Source organism: Telopea speciosissima, chromosome 5 (genome assembly GCF_018873765.1).
Source record: "Telopea speciosissima isolate NSW1024214 ecotype Mountain lineage chromosome 5, Tspe_v1, whole genome shotgun sequence".
NCBI classification, from domain to species: Eukaryota; Viridiplantae; Streptophyta; class Magnoliopsida; order Proteales; family Proteaceae; genus Telopea; species Telopea speciosissima.
In genome coordinates, this window is record NC_057920.1 from 65,015,550 (window position 1) to 65,038,069 (window position 22,520).

The 22,520-nt window shown below is 43.1% G+C and overlaps 1 protein-coding gene across 1 annotated transcript; it reads left to right on the top strand.

Annotated features, from left to right (window-relative positions):
- Nucleotides 1-19,647: 19,647 nt before the first annotated feature.
- On the top strand, nt 19,648-21,001 carry LOC122660863 (the record flags this gene model as incomplete). Its single annotated transcript, XM_043856117.1, has 3 exons — nt 19,648-19,832; nt 20,135-20,647; nt 20,969-21,001. Coding segments are annotated over exons 1-3 (708 nt in total), but the record flags the coding sequence as incomplete, so codon positions are not given.
- Nucleotides 21,002-22,520: the final 1,519 nt, after the last annotated feature.

The window sequence follows — 22,520 nt, forward strand, 5'->3', positions numbered from 1 at the left end:
AAGCGAACATGGCTGTCTTCGCATGGTCGACCTCCGACATGCCAGGAATACCACGTTCCATAGAGGAACACCGACTACATGTCGACCCAACCAGGAAGCCCGTTCAACAGAAGCGGCGTAACTTCGCCCTCGACCGACAAGCAGCAATCAAGGAGGAGGTCGAGAAGTTAAGCCGATCAGGGTTCATCAGAAAGGAGAAGTTCCCAACCTGGCTCGCCAACGTGGTCATGGTACCAAAGCCAAGTGGGAAGTGGAGGATGTGTGTCGACTACACCGACCTGAACAAGACATGCCCAAAAGATGAGTACCCACTGCCCCAGATCGACCTACTGATCGACGCCACCGCCGGCCATGGGATGCTGAGTTTCATGGACGCTTACTCCGGATACAACCAGATCCTCATGTATGAGGATGATGAGTCTTACACCGCATTCCAGACGGACAAAGAGAACTACTGCTACAACGTCATGCTGTTCGGGTTAAAGAATTCAGGGGCCACCTATCAGAGAATGGTCAACAAGATGTTCGAGGAGCAGATCGGGCGCAACATGGAGGTATATGTGGATGACATGCTCGTGAAAAGCGTCCACACCAACCAACACCTGACCGACCTAGAAGAAGCATTCACAAGATCGAGAAGGAACCGGATGAAGCTAAACCCCGCAAAGTGCGCCTTGGTGTAACGTCGGGAAAATTCCTGGGTTCATGGTCTCGGTCCAGTGGAATAGAAGCCAACCCATCCAAGATCAAGGCCATCCAAGAGATGGCACCTCCTCGAACGGTCGGGGAAGTGCGAGAGGTTGAATGGAAGGGTTGCCGCCCTTTCCAGGTTCGTGTCACGATCAGGTGATAAGTGCTTACCATTCTTTAAAACATTGAAGAACCTCCGAAGCCCTAAGGACTTCACATGGACGGAAGAGTGCCAAAAGGCGTTCGGAGAATTGAAGGAGTACCTAGAGAGCCCACCGCAGGGCGAGGAACCTAACGAAGAGTTGCAGCTCTACCTGGCCGCCACCTGTCGCGGTCGGTGATCTCTTGAAGGAAGAAGACAAAGTCCGAGAGGCCCATCTACTACGTCAACCATGTCCGATCGTGCAGAGACCAGGTACACTAGGATCGAGAAGGTAGCCTATGTATTGGTAATGGCAGCCAGGAAGCTACGACCATACTTCCAAGCCCATACCATCACAGTCCTCACAGACCTACCCTTGAAGAAGATATTGCACAAGCCGGACGTCTCCGGACGATTGATAGCATGGGCGGTGGAGTTAAGTGAGCATGACATCAGGTTCCAACCAAGGACAGCCATCAAAGGCCAGGCTCTTGCAGATTTTATTGCAGAGTGTACCCAGTCTGAGATCGAGTCACAAACAGGGGAGCCCGAAGAGAAGGATCACGGATCGTGGGACATGTTCGTGGATGGGTCGAGCAATGCGGCAGGAAGCGGCGCGGGGCTCATATTAACCAGCCCCGAGGGATTTCGTATCCAATATGCTCTCCGGTTCACCTTCCAAGCATCCAATAATGAAGCAGAGTACGAGGCATTACTAGCCGGACTCCGGGTCGCCAAAGCCATCCAAGTTACACACCTATCCACCCGGAGCGACTCCCAGCTCGTGGTGAATCAGGTGAATGGAGAGTATGAGGCAAAAGATGAGAGGATGGCATCATACCTAGCACGCGCTCAAGCATTGATCGAGGGTTTCGAGAAGTTTGAGATGGTTCGAGTTCCTAGGGAGGAGAACGCCGCCGCTGACGCCCTATCCAGGCTAGCCAATGAGGAACTCCAAAATTTGGCTAGCGCAGTCTATGTTGAGATCTTGCATGAGCCAACGTATAAGGAAAAGCAGGTTAACGAGATTGAGGAGGGACCTAGCTGGATGGACCCTCTACTCAACTACCTCCAGAACGACGTCTTGCCAGAAGACAAGGCCGAGGTAAGGAAGGTCAGGATGAGAGCTGCAAAGTACACCGTCCTAGACGGGGTACTGTACAAGCGGGGGGCAGCAACACCACTACTCCGGTGCCTAGGACCAAAGGGGGCAGAGTACGCCCTAGCCGAAGCCCATGAGGGGATATGTGGAAGCCATATGGGGGGACGAGCCCTAGCCTACAAAATCCTCCGCCAGGGATTATATTGGCCACGAATGCAAGAGGAGGCCATCCAATATGCCAAGAAGTGCGAGCAATGTCAGTTGTTCGCCCCAGTACCCCATCTACCCGCCACCAAGCTGACATCAATCCTCAACCCCATACCTTTTGCCATGTGGGGACTAGACATCTTAGGCAACTTCACCGCAGCACCAGGAAACAGAAAGTACCTGGTCGTCGCGATCGACTACTTCACCAAGTGGGTTGAAGCTAAACCCTTGGCCAAGATAACAGAGACAGAGATGGAGAAGTTCGTCCGCGACGACGTCATCTACAGGTTCGGGGTGCCACGGATCCTCGTCTCAGACAATGGAAAACAATTCAACAACCCTAAATTCCAAGCATTCTGTCACAGCTACAACATCGACTATCGGCCTGTGTCGGTAGCATACCCACAGAGCCAATGGTCGTGTGGAGGTCACCTGTGTAACGCTCCGGAAGGAGTCAAGAAAAGGCTAGAAGGAGCCAAAGGCAAGTGGGTAGAAGAGCTACCAAGCGTCCTGTGGGCATACCGAACTACAGTACGGACGCCCACAGGAGAGAGCCCATTCCGCCTAGCATATGGCACTGAAGCATTGGCGTCGGTAGAGGTCTGCGCTTTGTCCCATAGGGTTCTGCACTTCAATGAACGCACCTATGTCGACGGACTGCGGGCGAACCTAGACTTTATAGATGAGGTCCGCGAAAGAGCACTACTAAGGAACGTCGCCTACCGCAGCGCTTGCAGTACTATAATGCCAGGGTCAAGGAAAGGCTATTCCACCAGGGAGAGTTAGTACTACGGAGGGCAAGCGCTTCACGACCACAAAAAGGTCACCCAGGGAAGGACCCTACATAGTCTCCAAGCAGATACGCCCAGGGACCTACCGCTTGAAGACTCCAGGGGGCAAGAAGGTAGACCGTACCTGGAACTCACTATACTTGAAGAAGTAACAACAGCGGAGTTTGGCACCACCAACAGTAGCAGTAGATGGCATTACAGTTTCAAAGATGAATTGAAAAAAATTCGGGAATACTCGGCTTCTTCTACTACTCAACTGAGGCTTCAGGCCTGAGGCGTCATGCCACCACTGAGGCTTCATGCCTAAGGCAATATGCCAACACTGAGGCTTCGTGCCTAAGGCGATATGCCAACATCGAGGCTTCGTGCCTAAGGCGATATGCCAACACTGAGGCTTCGTGCCTAAGGCAACATGCCAACATTGAGGCTTCGTGCCTAAGGTGACATGCCAATATTGAGGCTTCGTGCCTAAGGCGATATGCCAACACTGAGGCTTCGTGCCTAAGGCGATATGCCAACATCGAGGCTTCGTGCCTAAGGCGATATGCCAACACTGAGGCTTCGTGCCTAAGGCAACATGCCAACATTGAGGCTTCGTGCCTAAGGCGACATACCAATATTGAGGCTTCGTGCCTAAGGCGATATGCCAACATCGAGGCTTCGTGCCTAAGGCGATATGCCAACACTGAGGCTTCTTGCCTAAGGCAATATGCCAACATTGAGGCTTTATGCCTAAGGCGATATGCCAACACTGAGGCTTCGTGCCTAAGGCGATATGCCAACACTGAGGCTTTATGCCTAAGGCGATATGCCAATGAGGCTTCATGCCTAAGGCGATATGCCAACACTGAGGCTTCGTGCCTAAGGCGACATGCCAATATTGAGGCTTCGTGCCTAAGGCGATATGCCAATACTGAGGCTTCATGCCTAAGGCGATATGCCAACATTGAGGCTTTATGCCTAAGGCAACATGCCAACACTGAGGCTTTATGCCTAAGGCGACATGCCAACACCAAGGCTTCATGCCTAAGGCGACGTGCCACCACTGAGGCTGTATGCCTAAGGCGTCATGCCAACACTGAGGCTCTACGCCTAAGGCGTTAACCCACCAAGGTCCAAGGATCACCAAGGCACGACGCCACTACCAAAATCCTATGACTATCAAGGGTCAGAAAGCATCAACACGCAAACGATCACCAGGAGACAATGCAATCAATATCAAAGCGACAAGGATCAAATCATACCAACATCTAAAGAAAGAGTCAAGTACATACAAAAGCAAGCATCACAATCCAAAAGTTATCATCAAAAAAGTCAACATCCAGAAAGAACATTTATAAAATCAGGGGGCATCTAGTGGAGGAGCAGCCTCTGATCCAGAAGGAGACATCATATCAGCCTCAGCCGGACAAGCAACACTCTCCTCTGGTAAGACCGCACCCTCCTCTGTCACCACAACATCATCCTCGGAGAGACACGAGCCACTATAGCAGTCTCGGGTAGCGGCAGTAGTGACCTCGGGGAACCTTGAGAAGTCATAATCACGGGTCTTCTCCAGGATGCGAACCGCCAAGTCCGAAGAAGTCAAGACGCTAGGAATGAAAGCCAACTTACTCCTAAGGTCACCAACAGAAATAGAAGCTTTGGAGGCCCTACGACCCCTACTAGGGGTGGAATCTCCAGAAACCTCCTCCTCCCCTTCACTTCCAACAGGAGAAGGCAAAGAAGAAAAAGTATCCGCGGGGGAAGAAGACTCCTCAAGGGATCCAACCACGACCGCAGTCAGATCAGAGTCATTAGGTGATGACATGGATAAAATAATGAAGCAGACTAGCTACTTGCTCAGAGCAACGATCTCCCAGACAAGAAGCCAGCAAGAAAAATGAAATGAAGACCACCTGCAAAGTATAAACAGCAGATCCATCACAGACAAGAAGAAGGGGAGTGGACAAGCATGAGGGTCCATCACACCCACGCCGTGGCCACCATAGGCGCGGCCTCACACCCACAGCACAGCCCATCCCAGCGCAGCCTACACACCGCAGCGGCGGCCACCCAGCGCGCCTCACGCAGCGGTGACCCAGCGGCCTCACGCCCACAGTGCGGCCACCCAGCGCGGCCTCACCTAGGCGCAGCCCTGCATAAAGAAAAAAAAAGAAAAAAGAAAGAGAAGGGGTCCGAACTTACCTCAAGGGGAAGGCGATCGCACTGGGAGGCAGGCACACGATGACGTGGCCACACCACTGGGGCACGATCAAGTAACAGAGATCACAAGAGGGAAGGCACTCAAGCCAAGCACCACTCAAGCTTTCCAAGCAAACCAAGGCACCAAGAAAACACAACCCCAACACAAGGACCCAAAATCAAGCAAAATGGATACTAGTGGAGGTGACCCAAAAACAAGCACATGGTGGGCACCAAAGAGAAGACAAAAGATAAAAAGGGGGAATTAAAGGAGAGCAAAAGGGGAGACAAAAAGTAAGAAAGAGAAATGAGAAGTGAAAGGAGAAGGGAGAGGAAGGAACATATACCTACAAAAAACAAAAAGAAAAAGTGTAGGAGGTAAGGTTTGAACCCCCAACCTCTCCTACCTCATTAGTGGATTTACGGGCAAACCCCACAGGAAAGTCTATTCGCAGCGGACCCCTCACTATGCAAAGACACCTACTCTCTTGGACATCCTATCCCAAGAGAGTGGGGGGCAAATGATACATCCAATATTCACCGGGCCAATCAATGGCTGCCACGTGTCACAGACTACCCGCTCCATAGCTAAGGGGAACGAACCGGGGTCCCAGCACCACTCGGGGGCGCAGCCACCACTCGGGCGCGGCCCCGCATCAGAGCGCGGCCTCCTCACCCAGGCGCGGCCTCACCCAGGCACGACCTCCTCACCAGGGCGCGGCCTCACCCAGGCCTCCTCACCAAGGCGCGGCCTCCTCACCCAGGCGCGGCCTCCTCACCAGGGCGCGGCCTCACCCAGGCGCGGCCTCCTCACCCAGGCGTGGCCTCCTCACCAGGGAGCGGCCTCACCCAGGCCGCGGCCTCCTCACCAGGGTGCGGCCACCACTTGGGCGCGGCCTCACCTAGGCGCAGCCACACATCCAGGCGCAGCCTCACCCAGGCGTGGCCTGCACCCAGGCACAACATCGTGGGCACGTGAGGTGGGGGCCACCCATCTCCGATCCGATCGTATCGCTAAGACTCATGTCAATACCAGGACTCTAGACCGCCGCTTAGAGGTCACGTCATCCAGACGGATTCAAGCACCAAGGACGCTATCACCACACGCAGGTATCTATCCACTAAGGATCCTGATGCCACCAGGACACTCCCTCCCACGGGGAGATGGCCAATCAGGATAGAGCCCGTTACCCAGGGCCTCTATCCACTCAACGGCACAATCGTCAATCAAACGGGGACTCTCCACACCGCCATATGCTACTATAAAAGGCAAAGGTACACAACCCCATAGGGGACATCTAATCTCATATTGAATAATCACTATTCATCTATTTGCGCCAGGAGATCTAACTTTGGCATCGGAGAGCCCTAGGCCGGGACCACACCGGTTCTCTCTGTTGACCCCTTGGTCCACTTGCAGGTGACGGCACTCGCAGGACCGCTCGACGATTTCTTGACGCAACAGGAATATATTAATTTAATTGTATACAGGGTTTTAAAACATGGAACCAGAGATGGAATGGATCATTTTTTGATTTCGATCGAGATCACATTGGAATCGGATCGAAATTGATCTGAATCGATGCTCCAGAACACTAGAATTGATCCTCAGATCGAAAAACAGAGAAGTTTCTACAGTTTTGCATGTGAATCGGCCTTCTTTCGAACGATTCCAATCCGAATTCGTCTTTCAAAATTTCTAGAGTTTTTGTTCTTTTGCTTTGGATAATTGGATATAGTAATTTGATAATGCCTTGTATCTAGGCAACGGTGTAAACATGTAAATTTAAAACTAAAATTCTTTTTTTTTTTTGGATAAGAAAACTAACATTCTAAGGATCTAATTTTCTGTTACGGACCAATGGTGCTTCCCGACCTTACTCTTCAGTATACACTGTATTATACTAATATAGTTTTTCCATGCCTATTGTTGCTTTCTCTTAGCATTATGATCACTTAAATTTTTGTACTAAACAACTTATGACCTGCAAGAAAAGCTCAACTTAGTTCTTGTGGCAGATGGGACAACTTCAAGAGCCACTGTATACCTTCCCTATGCCCGACGAGTGTAGGAGCACCCCATGTGGGTGCCAGTTCTCAAGCCAAAGACGTGTGGATGGACCATCATCGATACTGGATGTGATCTCAATTATTTTTATCTACTTCATTTCCTGCCTGGATAAAGTTCTGTGATCACAACCCTCACAAGATGATTATCACCATCTACTTCTACATTGAAAAGGAATCGGGGCACTCATGACGGTCCATATTGATTCTTTTTTGAGAAACATATGAATTGATATCATTTACATTTGAAAATTTCTAAACAACCGGGTCGTCTTGGTTTGATTTTTTACTAGTTACATGTTATTTATGGGCAAGAGAATGATAACCGATCATGTAGCCTACACTAGTGAGGGGGGCTGATAAGAGCGCATGCAAGACCTGAAGACCATTTAAGTGAATGAGATTTTTTAGTTCATTGAGAGCTGAATGGTAATTTCGTGTGATCCTGTCTAGGCACAAGGGACACATGACCGGTTAATGTTCTTTTCATTATTTTTATTGAATGTATCTAACTACTCAAGTTGCCCATCCCCACCTTTCAATGTGGATAAAATTTGAGGCAGTTTGGAGATCGTGTAAGAGGGGGAGAAAAAAATTAAACCATTATTATGCTCACGCCAAATCTCATGTCAAGGATTTAAACCACGTAACAAAGGGAAAATAGGGGTTTTCGATTTTTCCGCACCTCAGAGACTATAACCTTGGTGTTTTTGTGTTCGTATATGTTTAGTGATCTCCAAGACGAGCATTTTGCAACTTCGAATGACCAAAATGGCCCTACCAAAATAAAGGAATTATGGTAAGAAAAAAAATAAAAAACGTTTGGTTAATGGCTGAGTTTGAAATAGAATCTGGGCGATGGTGTACATATGTGCGTGCAGTACTGTATCAACACTTGATTGGTAGAGCGCCAGTGCATCGTATGTCGCAGCAGCATCCATTGGATTAAGATCTCTGGATTACGCATTAAATTGCGACAGTAAGATGTGTCAGAATGTTAGCGCATATCGTCCTTTATCGGGACCGTCCGACCTGGATCTTGTGATGATACTAATTTTAACAACTAACACGGTCAAAACACGTTTCTTATTTTGATTCGTCATATCAGTATGACAACTTGTAGGCCTTCCGATTTGCAGGGAGAGAGTGGAAACTGTCTCAGTCATCAGTCTTCTTTGATTGGCTCTCGCGATCGTGGATTCTATAAGATTGATCAAAGTGGAATCTTCCAAGTCGTGCATGGTGCTCTACTCAACACTTAAGCAAGATCATGGGGTGTACGATTGACAAGATTTTTAGCTGACCGACATCACTGTTCCATCACGGGACACACAAAGCTAGAAGATGACGGAGAAATAGTATCTTCAAACGGCCTTCATGCATGGTCGTCCTACTAGATCAGGACATGACTTAGTGAAGCATGATGCACCCGTTCTTTGTCTACCCAACCAACCAGAGGCTACGTGATGGAATCTTTTCTGTCATCTATTAGGCTACTTAAGCATGCCTTCACTTCTGTTGTCAGATGGGAATATTCTCTGTTTGATATCCATTGCATGGTTCATATAAAGTCTGACCCGGTCAACAGGTTACTCTGGTGTATGATAAAACACAATTTTCTCAGTCATCCCATCCTACCATAGAGCTTGAAATGATATCTAGGCCATATCTCACTCCTCCAATCGAATATTTGGATGTGGTTTGTAGTGCCGCGCTTGTGACGAGAATAAATATCACTCAACAGATCCAAAATCATTCAAATGTTCTAGATTGCATCTGAGAATTCCAAAATCTCTCCCATTTGCTTCTAAATTGTGCGACTGCACAGAAATTACGATATTTTCATCATCTGGCGTCAAAATGAGGCGCTTCCAATTGCATTAGAACCGTGACTCGACCCTCTACATTTCTCATGTGGATTTCTCCGCTTAGTTCTGACACTGTGCCTCAAAAAAATGCCGACAAATACATTGCCAGTATGTGATCTTATGAAACTGGCACTTTTACTATACTGGGCCTGCATTTGCTATGCCAGTACACTGCCCAACGCTGTAAAACAATAAGATTTACCATTCCACTAGTTTGAGAGTTCCACCACAATGGCTTGACTTGACTTGACTTGACAAAATGACCAAAATGCCCATGTTTAATGCTCAAATGCCCCAATTGATTATCTGTCTTCCCAAACACCTCCAGGACTAATGTGGATAAAATTTGAGAAGAAAAACATTATTTTATGGTTATGCCAAATCTCATGACAGCCAATCCCGTTAAATTTTTGAGAGTTAAGCTAAAAAGTTGACCTAACTCCTTAGCATTGTCTGCTGGTCTGAGAGCTGTCTCTCATTATTTAGATTAGAAACTAACCATAAGTTTCCATGTCTATTAATCTTGCTTAATTTCCCTTATTAGCATTAAGCGCATTTTTTTTTTGATGAAACAACAAAATGTAATCACACAAATCACACATCAATCCCAAAAGGTTAACCGACTTTTGGGACCGTGGAATGATGGACATATACAACACACACACCACATACACTCGATGCGGGACAAAACCTACACATCCCCTTTTTTTTGATGAAACAACAAAATATAATCACACAAACCACACACCAATCCCAAAAGGTGAACACACCTGTCCTCTAATTCATCCAATGAAAGGGAATGAAAATTGGATCCTCCTGGTGAGCCATGGTAGTGGAACTATACCTGCCCTCTTCTCCTCTTCTCTTTCTTCTTCCCATTTCCTTTTTACTTTCTCTTATACAACAGATCACATAAAACATACAATGCAAACATCCGTGCCCTCATTCCATCTTCCAAGAGCACCAAGAATGCAAGCTAGGGCATTAACAAGTCAAGGATTCAAAGCACATAACAAAAGGAAAATAGGGGTTTTTTTTCTTTTTCCGATTGTTCCGCACCTCAGAGGCTACAACCTAGGTATTTTATGTTGACAGTGTTTAGTGCTCTCCAAAACGAGCATTTTGCAATTTGGAACGGCCAAAACGGCTACCAAAATGAAGGAGTGGTCAAAACAAGTTCGGTTAATGATAGGGCTCAAAATGGAATCTGGATGATGGTATACACATGTGCGTGTAGTACCGGATTGACACTTGATTGGGTAGAGTGCTAGTGAATCGTACGTCGTAGCAGCATCCGTTGGATTGAGATCTCGGGATTACGCATTAAATCGCGACCGTGAGATGTATTAGAATGTCAATGCATATCACCCTTGATTGGGATGGCTGATCTGGATCTCGTGATGATGATGATTTTAACGACTGACGCAGTCAGAATATGTTTCACATTTTGATTGGTTACATCAGTACGACAACCTGTAGGCCATCCGATTTGGAGGGAGAGAGCGAGAAACTGTCTCAGCCATCGATCTTCTTCGATTGGCACTTGTGATCGGAGATGCTATAAGATTGATCTAAGTGGAATCATTCTGGGGTGCACATAGTGCTCCACCATCCAATTTGCAAGGAGAGAGTGAGAAACTGTCTCAGGCATCGATCTTCTTCGATTGGATCTTGCAATTGGAGATGCTATAAGATTGATCTAAGTGGAATCTTCTTGGGTGCAGATAGTGCTCCGCTCAACACCGAAGCGAGACCATGGGGTGTACGATTGGAGAGATTTTATGCCAACCAATATCACTGTTCCATCACGCAACACGCAGTGACGCAGAGGGTAGTAGATGACGGAGAAATAGGATCTTCAAACGGACTTCATGCATGAGCGTCGTACTGGATTAGATCATGATTCAGTGAAGCACGACTTACCATTTCTTCATCCACCCCACCAACCACAGGCAACGCAATAGAATCTTTATAGTCTGTGCATCATGCCCCTTAGGCGTGCCGTCACTTCTGCTGTGAAATGGGAATATTCCTTGTCTTATACCCATTGCATGGTTGACCCCGTCAACTAGTTACTCTGGTGTATGGCAGTGCACCATTTTCTCGATCATCTCAACCTACCATAGAGCTCGAAATGGTATCTAAGCCATAATCTCACTCGTCCAATCGAGTTTTTGGATGTGGTTTGCAGTTCCGTGCTCATGACGAGAATAACTATCACTCAACATATCCAAAACCATCCAAATGTAATTACTCAAGTTGCCCCTCTCCTTTTAATTTGAGACTGCTTGAAGATCCTGTAAGGGAAAAGAGAAAAAACATTAGGCCGAATGTTCTCTGTGCTCGGGGCGCAGGGTGCACCCAGACACGTGGAAGTGGGCAAAATGATCACCCTGCACCCCTGAATGGCAGGCCCATTTGTCTGGGTACAGGTTGCGCAGCGGTACACGAAACATCAGCCCAAAACATTATTATAGCCAAATCTCACGACAGCCCATGCCTTTAAATTCTTGAGAGTTAAGCTAAAAAGTTGACCTAACTAACTACTTATCTGTCTATTTAACCTTATAATGTTCTCAACCAACGGTCCCTCTTGACCTTATTACTCTGTTATATATATATATATATAGAGGGAGAAAGTTTTCTGTCCGGGAGTGTAGCCTATACCAGCATTCCCATATGTTTATCTTTCTTCTCCTCAAAACAAGGGGATAGAACTGTCTTTTTATATGAGGAGGAGAGAGACAGACTCCTACGCCAGCACTCCCGGACAGAGAACTCTCTCCCATATATATATATATATGAGTTTCCATGGTTCAGCATTAATGTATTTTCAATTGCAGGGACGACGCAAGGAAACTCAGTAGCATAGTATACGCTTTGCCGAAATCGGATTGCATGTCTGAAACATGAAGCTGAAGCCACTGAACTCATCTCATCCTCCTATTTTAGACATGCAGTCTGGCATCAGGAAGGTGCAAATTTCTAATTTATTGCTGCAACTTTGCAGCATTCATCAGGTACCTCCATTTGTACGTTTCTCAAAAACCATTCTGGATTTTCCTTCTTTTGATTTGGTTTTAATTTAATTTAATAATTCATTGGATATAGGGTTTTAAAACATGGAATCAGTGATGGAATAGATCATTTGCGATTTCGATCTGGGTTGCATTGAAATCGGATCGAAATCAGTCTGATTCGATGCTCAAGAACACTAGAATTGGTCATCAGATCTAAAAACAGAGAAATTTTTAGGGTTTTGGATGTGAATTTGCCGGATCGAATCTGTGGAAATCAGGATCGATCATGGATGATTCCTATCCCAATTCGTTGATTCACCGATCTGATTCTCGATTCTTAAAATCTTGATTGTATATGAACCAACGACAGATTAATATGATAAAATATTCTTTGTAACAACTCATGTCCATTCCATTTAAGAAGCCCAGCAGAGCAGACGTCCATAAATCTTTGCTGCGGGATCTTCAATTCACTTAATCAATTAGCCAATGCTATAATGTAATTACAAATTGTTTAACAAGACTATTTTTGTGAGAATGACAAAATTGATTAGCAGTCCAAGGATTCTACTAATTAGGTCGGATTTGGTATGGTTTCTATTTCACTTTTGGATTGATTTAATGAAATAGTCAATAAATAGATTTTTGGTCAAGAAATTGAAATTATTTTAATTGCATCAATTTAAAATATCTTAAGAATGAGAAATCCATTTGGTAGTTCAATTTCTGAGAATAGATTCTTTATATTTCTTTGGAAGAGGGTGGTGGTGGTGGTAGGCGAGGGCGAGACATGGTTGCATTTTCTTGTTGTACATATGCCAACGGTGTGGAAGAGAAATACGAAATGGCTAGTGCAAGAGAAAAAGGTTGGAGAGGAAAATTTATCTTACTCATTCTACGTAATCCAGGATGCAGACTCAAAGGTAATGTTAAAGCATCAATCACCTCACCCCATTCTTAATTGCTTTTGTTCAAACCAAAAATTGCTAGTATTGTATATTAAATAAGGGAAAAAGATCTCTGTCCAGGAGTGTGGCCTACGCCAGCACTCCCATGAGTCTATCTCTCTCCTCTCCATGTGAAAAAACCCCTCTGCCCCCTTGTTTTAGGGAAGAGAGAGATAGACACATAGGAGTGCTGGCGTAGGCCACACTCCCAGACAGAAAACTACTTCCCATTAGATAAATAATTTCATTTCTTCACATTGTTCCCTCTTTAGAGAACCTTGAATGATTTAAACATGTCGAAGGTAGACGTTGTGTAATATTTTGGAGTTTTTGATGCATGGGTCATTCATCAAGGCTAGACCCTGACACAGGGGTAAAACCTTGATCTGGTCTGACTCTGACTCAGGGCTAGAAATTTTCAGTTCTGACTGGCTCTTAGGACCAGAGTATCTCAACTTAGACCCTGTTTGGGCTCCGGGTGGATTTGGGTTGACAGGATCAAACTTGTACCCCTAGTCCTATGTCTAGGCACAAAAAACCATGTGACTAGTTAGCGTTCTTTTTCCAAACTTGTAAACATGTGGTCAAGTGCCTAGCGCACTTGATAGCTAGTGGTGCGTAAAGGCCCACTGCTATCAGGAGGTCTTGAGTTCAAGCCTCCTGGTTCACATCCTACATCCCCCCTACCTATCAAAAAAAAAAAAACGAAAATTTGTAAACATTATAATGCTTATGCCAAATCACATGACAGCCCATGCCTTTAAATGCTTGAGAGTTAAGCTAAAAGTAGACCAACTCTTCTGCGTTGGTTGCTTGCCTGTGAGCTCAATGCTTAGGTGATCCGGCTCCTCTCTAGGGACCAATGAACACCCCTCACATATATGATATTATATATGAGAGCAGTGGCAAATGAGAACTTCCCCAACTGAGTAGCCATTTAACTAAAGCTTTCTTTGACATAAAGTATATTTATGTTTATGATCTATTTATGAATGATCAATTATGATAATAGATTATTGTGGGCTGTAAACAATAATTATTACTAGACCTAATATATTATATAATGAAAAATAAGTTTGGTCTACTTACATGGAGAATATATATAGGAAAAAAGAACTCTGTCCGGGAGTGTGGCCTACACTAGCACTCCCATTAGTCTTTCTCTCTCCTCTTCATATGAAAAGACACCTATGCCCCCTTGTTTTGAGGAGGAGAGAGACAGACATATGGGAGTGTTGGTGTAGGACACACTCTCGGACAGAAAACTACTTCCCATAAATTTATAATATGATATATGTTAAGGGTGTTAATTGATCCTAGAGGGAAGTAGATGACGGAGAAATAGGATCTTCAAATGGACTTCATGCATGAGCGTCGTACGGGATTAGGTCATGATTCAGTGAAGCACGACTTAACATTTCTTCTTCCACCCAACCAACCACATGCAACGCAATAGAATCTTTTTAGTCTGTGTATCAAGCCCCTTAGGCGTGCCTTCACTTCTGTTGTCAAATGGGAATATTCCTTGTCTTATACCCATTGCATGGTTGACCCCGTCAACTAGTTACTCTGGTGTATCGCAGAGCACCATTTTCTCGATCATCTCAACCTACCACAGAGCTTGAAATGGTATCTAGGCCATAATCTCACTCGTCCAATCGAGTTTTTGGATGTGGTTTGCAATTCCGTGCACATGACGAGAATAACTATCACTCAACATATCCAAAACCATCCAAATGTAATTATTCAAGTTGCCCCTCTCCTTTTAATTTGAGACTGTTTGAAGATCCTGTAAGGAAAACGAGAAAAAACATTAGGCCAAATGTTCTTTGTGCTGGGGGCGCAGATGCACCCAGAGACATGGGGTGGGCAAAATGACCACCCTGCCCCCCTGAATGGCAGGCTCATTTATCTAGGCGCAGGCTATGCTGTAGCACTGGGAACATCAACCCAAAATGTTATTATGCTTAATCCAAATCTCATGACAGTTCATGGCTTTAAATTCTTGATAGTTAAGTTAAAAAGTTGACCTAATTCCTTATAATTTTCTCAACCAACAGTCCCGCCTGACCTTATTACTCTGTTATAGATATATATATATATGTGTGTGTGTGTGTGTGTGTGTGTGAAAAAGTTCTCTGTTCGGGAGTGTGGCCTATGCCAGCACTCCTAGAGTCATCTCTCTCCTTCCCATGTGAGAAGACGCCTCTGCCCCTTATTTTAATGAGGAGAGAGATAGACACATAGGAATGCTAATGTACTAATGTAGGCCACATTTCCGCACAGAAAACTGCTTCCCATTAATGTATATATAAGTTTCCATGCTTCAGCATTAATGTATTTTCAATTGCAATGACGACACGAGGAAACTTAGTAGCACAGTCTACGGTTTGCCGATATGGGATTGCATGTCTAAAATATGAGGCCGAGGCCACTGAACTGATCTCATCCTCCTATTTTAGACATGCAATCCGGCATCAGGAAGGTGCAGATTTCTAATTTATTGCTGCAAGTTTGTAGCATTCATCAGGTAGCTAAGTTGCTCCATGAATTTATTTGTTAAAAACCATTGTTATTAGGATTTTTTCTTTTGTTTTTCAATATATTAATTTAATGACTCATTGAATGATATACAAGGTTTTAAACATGGAGTCTTCTACCAAAAAAAAAACATGGAGTCGTGGATGAATTGGATCATTTGCGAATTCAATCCGGTTTGAATTGGATCAAAACCGGTTTGAATCGATGATAAAAAACCCTTGAATTGATCCTCAGATCTAAAAACAGAGAAATTTTTAGGGTTTTTTTTATGTGAATCGACAGTGTCAAATCAAGATCGACGGAAGGAAAACTCATGTGCATCCCATTACAGAAGCCCAGCAGACGTCGTTCATAAATCTTTGCTGCAATGTCTTCAATTCACTTAATCAATTAGTCAATCCTATAATGTAATTTTGATTTGTTTTATAACACTATTTTAGTGAGAGAGACAAATTGATTAGCATTCCAAGTATCTTCTTGACTGTGAAAAATTCCACTATTTAAGCCGGATTTAGTATGATTTCTATTTCAATTATGGATTGATTTCTTGAAATAATCAATAAATTATTTCATGAAATTGTGTTTAAGAATGTTTTTTTGGAAGCCAAACCATCGATGTTCATTCAACCATGGGATGCCTTGAAAGGACTAAGTTCTAAACAGAGGCAAATGAGAACCTCTTCGACTGAGTGGCCATTTAATTTAGGGATGTAAACGGATCGGATTCGGCTCGGATAGTGCTATATCCACGTTCGCATCCAATTAGCTTTCGATTCGATTCGGATAATGCTAAATGGATACGGATCAGATATTTTATTCGTTTACATGTAAATATAGCTTTTGGATAGCTATAATATATCCGTATCCACATCCTTTTAGCTTTTGGATGGATTCGGATAGTGCTATACAGATACGGACACGAATACAGAACGGATTTCAGCTATTCAATTACACCGCTAATTTAACTAAGTCACTACTACGATGGGACCTCCTTCTTATGGAAGGGAAGGCTACCCAAGCAGCTTGAACAAGAAAGGAAGGGACAGGGCCAGAATTTCACAAACCATCAGTCACAATCAACGATGCAAATGCCATATGGTTAATGTCCTTGTATTGTATCTCATTTGGTCGCTGTTGTAAGAATGAGAGAGAAGTCCATATATGAGAGTGCCAGTTAGGCATTTATCAAGTCAAAGAAGTGTGGATGCACCATCATGGACACCGGATATGATCACAACCTTCACAAGGTGATTGAGTTTCACAATCTACTTCCACAGTGAAGAGGAATCGGGCGGCACTCGTAATGGTCCATATTGAATCTTTCTTGAAATTTTCTAAACAATCCGTCTTCTTGGTTTGAACTTTTTACAACTAATAATTCATCGTTACTTACACGCAAGTGAACGCTAATCGGTCATGTAGAACCTGCATCAGCGATGGGGCCAATAAGAGCATGTGCATGAACATTTAAGTGAATGAGATTTTTTAATTCACAGAGGACTGAACGATAAATTCACATGGTCCCGTATCTAGGCACAACAACCACATGACGGATTAGCATTATTTTTCCCATTACTTTAATATTGAATGTATCTAATTACTCAATTTGCTCCTCCCCTCTCAATGTGGATAAAATTTGAGGCAGTTGGTTGGGACTTGGGAGATACTGTTAAAGGAAAAATCAGTTGACAGCTCATGCCTCTAAATTCTTGACAATTAAATCAGAAGCAGACTAACTCCTTATCATGCAGGCCTGTGAGCTGTCTGCTGTCTCTCGTTTTGTTTTTGGATATATTAATTTAACTGTATACAGGGTTTTAAAACATGGAACCAGAGATGGAATGGATCATTTCCGATTTCGGATCGCAATGGAATCGGATCAAAATCAATCTGAATCGATGCTCAAGGACACCAGAATTGATCCTCAGATCTAACAACAGATTAATACGAGAAATATTATTTGTAATATTAACTCCATAAAATGGTGAAGGGAACAACTCATGTCCATTCCATTAACCGTACGAAGCCTAACGAAGGTTAATGAACCCAGCAGACGTCCATATATCTCTGCTGCTACCATGTAATTAGTCAATGCTGCAATGTAATTTTAATATGTTTTATAAGACTATTTTTGTGAGAGAGATAAAATTGATTAGCATTCCAGAGGGATCTTCTTGACTGAATATTTCTACTAATTAGGCTGGATTTGGTATGATTTTTTTTTTTTTTTTTTTAATCTAGATTGATTTCATGAAATAGTCTACAAATAGATTTTTGGTCAAGAAATTGAAATTAATTTGGTTGTATCAATCTGAAAATTTTTACGAATGAGAAATCCATTTGATAGTTCAATTTCTGAGAATAGATCTTTTATATTTCTTTAAGTAGAAGAGGGTGATGATGGTGGGCCGGACATGGTTGCATTTTCATGCTGTACTATGACAGAGGTGTGGAAGAGAAGTATATGAAAAAGGTTGGTAGGAAAATTTATCTTCCTCATCCTACACGTAATCCAGGATGCAGACTCAAAGGTAATGTTAAAGCATCAATCACCTCACCCCATTCTTAATCGCTTTTGTTCAAGCCAAAAATTGCCAGTATTGTATATCAAATAAATAATTTTTTTTCTTCACATTATTCCCTCTTTACAGAACCTTGGATGATTTAAACATGTCGAAGGTAGATGTTGTGTAATAATTTGGAGTTTTGATGCAGGATCATTCATCAAGGCTAGACCCTGTCATAGGGCCAGAACTCTGACCCGGTCTGACCCTGACTTAGGGGCAGAAATTTTCAGCTCTGACCGGCATTTAGGTATTTCAGCTCAGACCCTGTTTGGGCTGCGGGTGGGTTTGGACTGAAAGGACCAAACTTATACCCCTAATCCTGTGTCTAGACACAAAAAACCATGTGACTAGTTAGTGTTCTTTTTCCAAACTTGTAAACATTATTATGCTTATGCCAAATCACATGACAGCCCATGCCTTGCCGATGCTGGATTGCATGTGCAAAATAGGAACAAGAACACCTACAATATGAGGGAGGGAGGCACTCATCCATCTCCTATTTTATCCATAAAACAAGAACTCCTACAATTGGTTCAAGTTTGTAGCATTCAGGAGGTACCCCCATTTCTACGTTTCTCAAAAGTCATTCTTAGGCTTTTTCCTTCTTTTGTTTTAGATATATTATTTTAATAATTCATTGTATAATGGGTTTTAAAACATGGAATCAGGACGGAATGGATCATTTGCGATTTCGATCTGGATCGCATTCAAATCATATTGAAATCAGTCTTAATCAATGCTCAAGAACATTAGAATTGGTCCTCAGATCTAAAAACAGACAAATTTCTAGGGTTTTGGATGTGAATCTACCGTGTGTAGCAATCAGGATCGATCTCGAACAATTCCAATCCAAATTCGCCGATTCACCAATCCGAAAAGAGGGATCAAAACACTTGGAGAAAATAACCTATATATTTTCTCTCTCTATGACAATAATGCAGAAATGAGAAAGGATTCTCACCAGTCACCACCACATACTTTCCATAAGGGATAGGTCATTTATGATGTTTACATATATAACATTCACATAATTATTATTTATTTATACCAAAAAAAACATAATTATTATTTATTTATTTTTTTAGTTATATTATCTTTTATTATTGTAAGGAAAATCCTGTAAGTTTTTTTTTTTTCTTCTTTTTTTCATTTTATTATAACTTTTTTTTTTTCCAATAAAAGAATCCAGTCATTTCACATACCTAATAATGATACTATAAGATCATTTTGATGACCTAAAAACCTTAAAACCTAGGCTAACCTTGCCAGACGATTCAAGAATTAGGCCAAAAAACAAAAAATTATTCGTTTTGTTCCTAAGCAAGATCTCCTTTAATTGCAAAGGGCGTGGTATATATGCCAGCTTCGGGAAACGTCCGAAAATTTAATATCCATTGAGAATAAACCCTATAAAGCCCCACTATGAGGCTATGACCCTTTAACCTTCCCTACATCTTCGTTTTCCAAAGCAATTCATATAAGTAGCTCCAACCCTTCAAATTTGGTTCCCAAAGCCCTTCTTCAGAAGTGTGAAAATCACCAAAATGGAGAAACAAATCCTTGATTTCTCTCTGGTTCCTTTAGGTCTTTGTTCGCTTCTAGCTTACCACATATGGCTTCTCCATCGAATCATAAATCATCCAACCAGCACTGTTATTGGCATCAATGGCATCAACAGACGCGTATGGGTCCGAACCATGATGGAGGTAAGCTCTCTTAGATCATTTGATTATTATTATTTTTTTTTTTGGAATAGGAGGTGTCTGGCCTTTGACCAACTAAATCCTCCAGGGCTCGTGCATAATCCCGCAACACCATAAGACCAGAGATATTGGACCCCATGTTTACCAGAGACTTTCCTCTCAGGCGGGTGAGCCCAAGGGGGGAGGTGGAGCCGAACTCAAGACCTTCAGTTTTCTTAGGCCCCGTCCCTTACTAACTGCGCTGCCTCTTGGGGTTCATTTGATTATTATTATTATTATAATACTGTTTGATCCAAATATTGTAGGAGTCTTCGAAGAATGGAATTCTTGCAGTGCAGACACTGAGAAACAATATAATGGCATCGACAGTTTTGGCATCTACAGCGATCATGCTTAGTTCAGTGGTTGCTATAATCATGGCTAACTCGAAAGCTCGACCATCGGATGAAATTGTTTTTGGAATCCAGAGTGAATTAGGGTTTTGGATCAAGTTCTTCTCCATCTTGGTTTGTTTTCTTTTAGCATTCTTGTTTAATGTACAGTCTATAAGATATTATAGTCATGCAAGTATACTGATAAATGTTCCGGTGAAGAAGATGATAAGTCCACATTTGATGGTAGAATATGTGGGGAGGACAGTTAATCGAGGGAGTTGTTTCTGGTCACTGGGATTAAGGGCTTTTTACTTCTCATTTCCACTGTTTTTGTGGCTCTTTGGTCCTATACCTATGTTTTTGTGTTGCGTTGTGCTGGTTTTTATGCTTTATTTTCTGGATGTAACTTTTGACTTTGGAGGGGCTATTGGTGTTGTTGATGACAAGGACGAGGAAGCAGGGAGATAGGTGTGGATCTTTTCTGGTTTTTTAATGTATTTTTAGTATTTGACACTTGACATGAGAGAGAGAGAGAGAGAGAGAGATTCAGATTCAACCCAAGTTGAATTGAGTTGTGTATTGTCACAAAGAGTAAGAAAATTATGCTTTGATGATTCCATATATGATGTGTTTGTGCTAGTGCCATCTTTTTTTGGTGGTGCCCTCCACACAGCTAGTGAATGCAAAGAAGATTGAAGAAGAAAGATTGCATGGAATGTAATTTGGTGGGGTGATGCAGTTATGTTTCCATGTTTCCATATACTTGAAGAAAAGGGGAGAGAGAAAGAAAGAGAGAGAGAGAGAGAGAGAGAGAGAGAGCAACATTCCTTTACACAGTGGTGTGCAGGGAATGTAAACGTACATAAGTGTATGTGAACAACTCACAGCCGTTCAGATGGAATCTATTCTGTGGGAATGTTCCATCCGAATGGGTGTGAGTCTTTCACATATTCTCACGTACGTGAATATTCACTCTCCCTACACAGTGCTAGTAAATAGAACGAAAAATAAAAATTCTTGAAAGCTTGACGGTCTTTTCGAATGGCTCTCGGCGCAAGGCGCAAATAAGAAAGGATTCTCTCCACCTACTTTTATAAGTGATAAAATATTAAATATGTTATAAAAGGAAAAGAGGATCAAAACACTTGAGGGAAATTACCCATTCTCTCCCTATATGACAATAATGCACAAATAGGAAAGGATTCTCTTTACCTACTTCTCATAAGTGATTTATGATGTGTACATCTATAACATGCACATAATTATATTTGGGGAGAAAGAACGTTAATCAGTGTTGTGCATTGGCATGTACATGTGCCGAAGCACAACTGTGCACAAAATGCCCGGTACAACCCCCTTGAAAGGCGGAAATGACTTGGGGTGCGCAGGTTATTTTGCATGCGGCTGAGCCTAAGCGCAGGTACACACCGAAGCACAACACCGGTTAGCATTCATTCTCCATTATATTTATTAGAAAAAAAACGTTCTTCAATTCCTTTATTATTTTAAATAAAATCTTGTACGATACTCACCAGAAGGTCTTGAGTTCGAATCTCCTGGCTAGTACCTTACCCCCTCCCCATGTCACTCCCCCACTATAGATAAATATATATATAAACTCTCAATCCCAAAATAAAATCTTGTACGATACTTTTTCGTCCTTTTATTATAACACATGTTTTTCCCAATGAAGATAAATTTGAACCAGATCTTCTCTCATGTGCGTGCCTTTACGGTGCGCATTCGACGGCTGGGCTAGCATGATAAACACTCCAATACACATCATGATATGCATCATGCCAATCCGGACGTCGATGCGCATTGGAAGTGCACCCACATAAGAGAGGATCTAAGTCCGATAAATCCTATCATTTCACGAGCCTATTCAAAAAATGTGCAACTTTTACTATAAGATCATTTTGGTGACATAAATTCCTTCAAAACATAGGCTAATTAAACTTGCCATTCGATTCATGAAAAAGCCAAAAAAGAGAATATTATTGGTTTTGTTCTAAATCAGGATCTCCTTTTAATTGCAAAGGTCGTGGAATATAAGCCAGCCAGCTTCGGGAAATGTCCCAAAATTGAATGTCCATTGAGAATATACCATATTAATGCATTAATTATCGAAGTCGAATCAGGTTCATTAATGCTTCCCTGGCCCTTGCTCCCTCCCCTACAAAGCCCCCTATGACCCTTTAACCTTCCCTACATCTTCCTTCTCCAAAGCAATTCATATAAGTAGCTCCAATTAAGCCTTCAAATTTGGTTTCCCAGGCCTTCCTGACAAGTGTAAAACATCAATTTTTTTGTTTTT